Raw genomic sequence first — 8847 nt, forward strand, 5'->3', positions numbered from 1 at the left:
CATTTCCTGTTTTATTTTGTATTTTCTCCTTGTCTCTTGTTACTAGTTTTACTTCCTGTCTGTTATTTTCCTGGATTCTGCTCACCTGTGTTTTGTCGTCCTCCTGTGTCCTATTCCTCTTATTGGCCCTCAGTGTTTATGAGGGTATTTATAATTCGGTGTTTACGTTGTTCCTTGTCACATTGGAGTTTTTTGGTTTGTTTTTATTTGTTTTTTAAATCCTTGTGTGCCTCAAGAGTCACGTTGTCTTTCTTTTGTTGGACCTTTGTTTATTACATTCACCCGAGGAACTTTGTGTTTTGGACATTTCTCCAGGTATAAACCTATTCCTGTACAAATATGGGTGCCTTTCTGTTCTAGACGAGCAAGCCTGAGTCTACATTCAGGTCCTCAACCTTTCAATTACTGACACTTTATTTCTGTAACTAACTTAAATCATGATCAGTCTAACCATAGAATAGTAGTTACCACCACCTCGCAGCATGATCCTGTGTTTGAATCCACTGGCCAGGTTTGTGTGGAGTATTACAGTTTTTCTCGATTGCTAAAACACATTTCTTGAAACTACGCCTCATATCCTCACAACAGTAAACACAAATCCATAACATCTCACTCAATTTCCCAAATATCCTATTTTCAGGTCAAAATAAAGCTCTACACTCAAAACTATTCACTCTTGCTGAAAAACCAAACTTTGCCCTCAGACATCAAACACAAGCCCTCAAAAACACACACACTACAACAGAGTTTTGCACACTGGTACAATTAATTCAAAACAATAGTTCCAAAACAAATAGGTTGCTTATGGTTCTCCCCTTCAAAACCCTTGTCACATGATAAACACAAAAGACACAACCAATGTATGTACAGTGGCACATTGTCATTCATGTACTATACAGTACAACACACACCAGAAACATTATCCCACCTCAGCATCTTGTCTTTGGTCTGGGTCAGGCCAGAGAATCTCATCCACATCACAGGCTATATTGGCCCCAGCCAGGCAGCGGGGGTAAAATCCTCTTGCATGCCTGATCCACCCCTGGCATGCATCTACTGATATGTCTAGGCAGGCCTCTTCCATGGCCTGAAGGAGGTGAACACGGACATAAGGTTCTCGGTCATACACTTTCCACCGCCATGCCGAAAATAACTCCTCTATCGGGTTTAGAAAGGGAGAGTATGCAGGCAGAAAGATATTAGAAAACCTTGGGTTATTGGTAAACCAGTCACGAACCAGAGCAGCGCGATGGAAGCTGACGTTATCCCACACAACAACGTAGTGAGGCTGCTCTGGCTGTGCTGGTTCCCTGTAGTCCAGCTGGAACATATGTTGTCTTAAACCATCAAGAAAAGCAAGGAGAAGCATAGTGTTATAGGGTCCTAGTACGGCATGGCGGTGGAGTACCCCTCGTTGGCTGATGGCTGCGCACATAGTGACATTCCCCCCACGCTGACCAGGGACATTTACAATAGCCCGATGGCCAATTATGTTCCTCCCCCTTTTCCTTCTTTTGGTCAGGTTAAAACCTGCCTCATCCACAAAGATTATTTCATGGGGAACAGGCCGTCCTTCAATCTCAAAGATTCTCTGCAAAACACATAACACAGTAGAGTCTATCGGTACCCTGAACCACAGTTCAAGAGTGCTGAAATGGCAGCATAAACTGCCATGCTGTGATGGTACACAATACTTTATACAGTATCAAAACTCATACCTGAACATATTCCACACGTTGGTTTTTCACTCTGTCAGAGTTTCGTTCGAAAGGGACTCGGTATGCCTGTTTCATCCGGAATTGATTCTTTCGGAGGATGCGGTCAATTGTGGAGAGGCTGATGGCATTTATGCCTCGAAAAAGATGATCATCCTCAATCACTCTCCTTTGAATCTCTTGCAGGCGGATTACATTATTTGCAATTACCATGTTTACAAGTTCCCTCTCTTGCTCCTCCAACAAAAGCCTTAACCTGCCTCCACCAGGTGGTCGTCTCTGTGTCCTACAAAAATAGAAGCACTCATTACTGTAACTGTCACACATTCTTTTTACAGGCAAATAATGGAAACATACTCAAGACACATAAGTTCAGTAACTTAAACGTTACTGTACAAAGCAGTCTTACTGCAAGTACACCTACCTGTTTTCCTCCCTGAAGGTTCTGATGATGGAGGCAACAGTGAAGCGACTCAAATTTGGTTGTACTCGTTGCCCAGCCTCCCTCATAGTCATCCCATGGACAAGGACATGGTCAACTAAAGTGGCTCGAATTTCATCCGAGACTGACTGTCTTCTTGCCCTTGCTCTTCCCCTTCCTTGTCGCCGTCGTTCTCCACCTCCACCTCCTTCACCACGTCCTCCTCCTCCTCCACCTCTCCCTCCTCCTCCACCACCTTCCTGTTGTCCTAGACCACCTCCTCCTCCTCTTCCACTACGTCCTCCTCTTTCACCATGTCCTCTTCCTCCACCACGTCCTCCTCCTTCACCACGTCCTCTTTCTCCACCACGTCCTCTTCCTTTGCATCTCTTTGGATCCATTGTTTCAAACCTGAATGAGCTGACTTTGGCCCTTTTATCTATCCATCGCAGGTTCTGATTGGTGTGTGCTAAATTTTGACTCCTAGTGTTTCCACCTGGTTAATTGTGTGCTAATTGAGCTCAAGCTATGCTGACTTAAGTTAACATTATTGCATGTTAGTGCTTTCTAAATGACTACATGGTGTAAGCACTGTAAAATGTAGGGATTTGTGTGTAGAGTTTTGCAGTAACAGTTCAACGAATTTGAGTCATGTGTCAAAGCAGGGAATAGTGTTTATAGTTCAGGGAAATGGGTGAGCTTTTTGAACAATAGCGTTACGGTTTTGAAATTTTAGTTTAGAGGCCTGGTTATAGTGTTTAGGCAATCGAGAAAAACTGTAATGTTCTCCCTGTGTACTCCAGCTTGCTTGCAGAGTTCAAAGACATGCTTATGTAGTTAATGTGTGACTGTAAGTTGGCTGCATTAATGGTTGTCTGTTGCGCTGTGTTGCAGAGGTGTGGTCTCTGACTCTGCTGAAGTGGAGGGGTGGTGCAGTGGGCTTGAGGGGCAGGTGGAAGGGATTTCATTAATGAATGCTCCTCTTTTATAGTGAACCAGACGACCAGTGTGTGTGCAGGGACAGCTGGAAAGCTGTCCAAAGTCATTAAGGTGCCAACCAGGAAACTCTGTGGCTGAGCTGCCTGGAGGAAAGCATCTAGCATTTAACACACTGTGTAAATAAAACTGTTGCAATATAATCGCACGCTGTGTGGGTCCGTGCTGTGTCAAACTCTGCATTTGTCCTTCGACAGACGAACAACCTATCCTGGGTGTGCCCCACCTCTCACACTATGACGGCTAAAAAAGGCCCCACACCCCCTGAATTGGTCAAGGTTCGAGGTTTCTTGAGCTTTGTCTCTTTAATTCTTAATAATCTAAAATCTGGGAATAAAAGGCTTCTAATAATGACTCTGGTAACAATTATATAAATGAACCATCAACTGTGAAAGATGGCACCTGTGTGTTTGGCATGCCGTCTATCGCTCTCTTCTATTTGTTTTATTTTATTGTTTTTAGTCAATTTTGTGCAACATGTCAGCCCTACATTGTTTTATGATCGCCAGACATTATTGGAAATAGGCTTATCTACCCAAGCTTTAGCTCGGTTTGGAAATGACAACCAAGGCTTTCTGCCTCCCGATTTGGAAGTAACACCACCTCACTGGCGCTCCTTACCATTGCCACTGGATGTGCGGAAGTGACGCAGGAGACGGGGTAACCGTGGAGGTCGCCTTGTCAAACTGAGACTCAGGATCTCTTGTTTTCCTCATGAGCTTCGCTCAATTTGTCGATCCTGCCCGCGACTCTTGGTGCCGTTGCATGCTTTGGACCCGGTGGACTCCTGCTTGGTTCCTGTTGTGGGATCTCTCGAGAAGGGTTCTGCAAAACCCTCTCCTCTCCGACATCTGCGTTGGCGTGGAGTGGACCAAACAAACCTCCGACCTGTGGATCTGGTTGTTGCTGCCTCGGAAGCTCCCGAGCCAATTCCTCTCAGGTTGGGATTAATTAACGCCAGATCGGTGGCAAATAAGACATTCATTTTGAAGGAATTTTTCACTTCCCATGCACTGGATTTTCTTTGCTTGACTGAAACTTGGATTCCACCCGGTGAGTTAAGTGCCTTTTCTGAATTACTGCCGCCTGGCTGTGCCTTTTTTAGTGTTCCGAGAGTTTCTGGTCGCGGAGGAGGGCTAGCTGTTGTTTTTAAGGCACAGCTTGACTTTAAGCAGCTATCCCCATCAACACGCCACACCAGTTTTGAACTCTGTTTGTGTGAACTGGGCCACTCGTCTTCGCTGTTGTGTGCGATTGTTTATCGGCCCCCAAAATATAACAAGGAGTTTTTATCCGAGTTCTCAGAGTTTCTTGCTGACTGTGCATCACGGTATGACCAGATCCTTTTACTTGGTGATTTTAATATACACATCTGCTGCCCGGGGAAGCCCCTGGCTAAGGACTTTCTGGACTTAGTGAACTCTTTTAACTTTGTTCAGTCTGTTAAAGGTGCCACTCAAGAACGTGGTCACACACTGGACTTGGTTTTATCACATGGTTTATCTGTCCAAAACGTACTTGTCGAGGATGCGGTGTTCTCTGACCATATGCCTATTTTATGTGATATTGTTCTTTTTAATCCTGCTCTTAAGCGTGCTATACCTGCTCGATGTTATCGTGCTTTTGGCTCAGATACTGCCGAGCGGTTTTCCATATTGTTTGACCAATTTATTTCTTATCCTCCTGAGTTGTCCACCTCAGATGGATTAGTTTCTTGTTTGGATTCTGCTTGTAAATCTGTCCTCGACGTTGTCACTCCTTTTATATTCAGACAATGCAAGCCAAAGGCTAGTCCTTGGCTAACTGATTTCACCAGAGCCGCTAGAAAAGAATGTAGAAGATGTGAAAGACGGTGGAAAAAAGATAGGCTGTGCGTCTCTATGGAAGCTCTTAAGACTAGCTGGAAAGTCTATCAGAGAGCAGTAAAGGCTGCCAAGCACTCCTATTTTTCTCAACTTATTGCTGCCAGCTTGCATAACCCTCGTGTTCTATATAACACTATAAATTCTGTACTTAATCCGGAAGGCTATATTCTTTTGCACTCTTCTGCGGTTATGTGCAATAAGTTTCTTAATTATTTTGTGGAAAAGGTTGCTAGTTTGAGACCTCCGACTCTACCTATTGCTGACCCAGACATGCATGGTTCTTGCTCAAGTCTGTTCTCTGCTTTTCTACCAATTGTTTTATCTGATTTAGAGAAACTTGTGTTGAATGCTAAACCGTGTGGCTCTCCAAATGACGTTGTTCCTCCCCGTTTTCTTAAAAAGGTATTTCCTATCATCGGACCACATATTCTGGACATTATTAATACTACTCTTTTGTCTGGTCAAGTACCTAGGGATTTTAAGCATGCAGTCATACATCCTTTACTTAAGAAACCAGGCTTAGACAGTTCAGTCATATCAAATTTTAGACCCATCTCTAAGCTTCCCTTTCTTAGTAAGATTCTGGAAAGGATTGTTTATACTCAGTTGATGGACTACTTGAATGACTCTAAATTGTCAGAAATCTTTCAGTCTGGCTTTAAGCTATTCCACAGCACGGAGACAGCCCTCGTAAAAGTTATGAATGACATCCTGATAGCGACAGACCGTGGTAAATATGCAGTGCTGGTCTTGTTGGACATGACAGCTGCATTTGACACTGTGGATCACGATTTGCTGATCTCCCGCTTACAGCACTGTGTGGGAATTTCTGGTTCGGCACTTTTGTGGTTAAAGTCCTATCTTTTAAATAGGACATTTTGTGTTAAGTTGGGGTCGGCTTCATCCTCTGTGGCCCCTCTGCTTTGGGGTGTGCCACAGGGATCTATTCTTGGGCCGTTATTGTTTTCATTGTACCTCTTGCCTCTTGGCGCGATTTTCCGAAAGCATAAAGTGCCATTCCATCTATACGCAGATGACTGCCAGCTCTACTTACCTTTTAGTCATTCTGATAGTCTCCCAACTGGACCTCTGCTTGACTGCCTTACTGATGTCAAAGCATGGATGGCAAAAAACCTTTTAAATTTTAATGATCGGAAGACAGAAGCAATTTTATTTGGCCCAAATCGTTCTTCTCATACTCTGGATGTTGATCTTGCAGCTTTGACTTCCCAACTAAAGAGTTTGATCACAAATCTCGGAGTTAAAATTGATTCTGCACTCACCTTTGTAAACGGGGTGGTAAAATTAGCATTTTATCACCTCAGACGTTTATCAAAGGTTAAGCCCTTTCTTTCCAAGCGTGACTTGGAAAGCGTTATTCATGCCTTTATTACCTCACGTTTAGATTATTGTAATTCTCTTTTAACAGGGGTTGGACAGGGCACTTTGTCACGCTTGCAATTAGTGTAAAATGCTGCGGCACGATTTTTAACTGGCAGAAGAAAATTTGATCACATCACTCCGATTTTGGCCTCTTTACACTGGCTTCCAATTGAATTCAGGATCCGTTTTAAAGTCCTTTTATTGGCTTTTAAATCTCTAAATGGTCTGGCATCTGTTTATTTGTCTGACTTGTTGAAGCCCCGTGTCCCCACTCCTTCCCTTCGGTCAGCTGAGCAGTTGCTGCTTTCGGTCCCAAAGTCACGGCTGAAACTTAGAGGAGACCGAGCGTTCTCTGTTGCCGCGCCGATGCTTTGGAATAACCTTCCTCTCCATATTAGACAGGCTGCATCAGTGCCAGTTTTTAAGTCTTTATTAAAAACCTATTTTTATTCCCTGGCTTTTAACTCTGTGGGTAACTGACATTTTTATTGTTTTTTAACTTTATTGCTATGTCTGGTTTTATTACTATGTGCATATTAGTATTGTACAGCACTTTGGTCTACCAGGTGTGTTTTTAAAGTGCTATATAAATAAATAAATGATGATGATGATGATGATGAAGCTGCTCTAATAATTATCATGGCATCAAATTTTAAACTGCAGTGTTTGGTGCTTCGATTGCACCTTTCTACTCAATTTGAGCACTCAGCACTCATTCGCCAGATAACGCACTCTCATATAGTGTTTTTTATACAGTTCTCACACTCACACTGTGATGGATGCATCAGGGGGTGGAGTATCTTACTCAATGATACTTTGACACATGGACAGGAGGAGTAGAGGATTGAACCCTAACCTCCTGATTGGTAAACAAACTGTTCTGCTACCTCAACCACCCCTGAATTGAAGCACAACAGTGTTACATCCATTTTAATCATAGTGGACAGCTCTACACTGAGTCTGCTGCATGGCAAGGTTTGAAAAACAGCACTGGTTGCTTTTAAAAAAACCACTGGAGCCTACCCAAGTATCAGGATTTCTCAGTTTACATTCTGCAGAAAATATATGGATGTAAAAGAGGAATTTCAATCAGGGGAAGTTTACATTTTAATGTTACATTGAAAAAAGGTTACTACTGAAACATGAAGCTCTTTGTGTGTTCACAAACATCACAGCACATCCACATCAAGTCATGTGAAAGAGTGTGTTTTATATTTTAACAGATATTGTAAATCTGCCTTGAACCTGCTCTAATATTTTAAGGCAAATTAAAAGCAAGTGCACCTGCATGAAGCAGAACAAAGCCGAGCCGCTTCCCCGCTGTATAAAGAATTAAAAGCTAAGCAAGACAAGGAAATCAGAAGCACACAGCAGCCTCAATAGGCAGTACTTTCAAATTGATTTAATGGGACATAATAACTCCACACTGACAAACTTTTTTGTGTTCACACATTCCCAATTTGCTTCTCTGTCAGACAACCGAAAGGATGCATTAATCGTAAGAGCAAGTACAAGCACTCGGATGCAAAATTAAGAACTCGTCTTTAACACTGTTTGAAACAGCACTGCAAACCAAAAGCAACACATTTAAATTTGACTTTTAATTGAACAAAAACAACACTATGGCAGAACGAGCTTGCAACATTTAAAGGGTCAATAAAAGAAATGTTGTTTTGGATTTTAATGAGTTGAATACGAACATACGCATTGATTTAATTGGCTAATGTGAACTCCACTTCTGGTTCAGCTTTTGGCCATGTTCACTCACAGCAACTTTTCCTTGATGAATCATCTTAAGGTCACACAACTTCAGCTGCTGCTGGCAGTTCAAAAATAGTGCAGTACGTAAATGGCATCTCATTACTGTTAACAGTACTGTGAAAAAGTCTTACACTACTTTTCATTCCTGTATATTTTGCTCAAAGAATGGGGGAAAACTTGCTATAAAAACATGTAACCATACATGGATAAATTGCGCATAAGGCAAAAGCAGCACATGATCCTCAGAAATTTTATACAAACTGCTGTTTGATCTTAAATGTTGGCCTTTATTTTGCTGTGCATAAATAAAAAACATTATTTTTCATTTGTTCATTTGTTTTTTACAAGGACAAAATGTGGATGCAGTTTATTTTGATGAAATACAAACTAAAGCACAAAACCAATTCAAAGTCAAATTCTGTCGTATGACTTTAAGGAAGTACAGTTCTGATTGGAGGGCACTGCCATTTCAACACCAGCACCCTGCTGCCCAGTGTGGTTAACACTACATCAGCCCCTGGTCCCTGAGCAGACTGTGAGAGTGTGGAGAGGTTATTAAAACAGCACTGACCTCCCAAATGCATTAAGTGCTGTCACCAAGAGCCACCAGGGACAGTAGCAGTTAAAGGAGACGTGGTGAGAGGACCAAAGGGAAATTTAAATGGAAATCACTGAGCTGCATCATGTGTCAATGCCAACATAAACG

At 42.4% G+C, this 8847-nt stretch overlaps 1 protein-coding gene across 1 annotated transcript; it reads right to left on the minus strand.

The window, feature by feature from the left end:
- Positions 1 to 606: 606 nt before the first annotated feature.
- LOC145429583 (uncharacterized) lies at positions 607 to 2676 on the minus strand. Its single transcript, XM_080303226.1, has 3 exons — positions 2140 to 2676; positions 1719 to 2001; positions 607 to 1591 (listed from the first exon to the last, which is right to left on the minus strand). The coding sequence occupies exons 1-3, from the start codon at positions 2535 to 2537 to the stop codon at positions 920 to 922; spliced, it is 1353 nt and encodes a 450-aa protein (XP_080159352.1). The 5' UTR covers positions 2538 to 2676; the 3' UTR covers positions 607 to 919.
- Positions 2677 to 8847: the final 6171 nt, after the last annotated feature.

This window comes from Astatotilapia calliptera, chromosome 6 (genome assembly GCF_964374335.1).
Source record: "Astatotilapia calliptera chromosome 6, fAstCal68.1, whole genome shotgun sequence".
NCBI lineage: Eukaryota > Metazoa > Chordata > Actinopteri > Cichliformes > Cichlidae > Astatotilapia > Astatotilapia calliptera.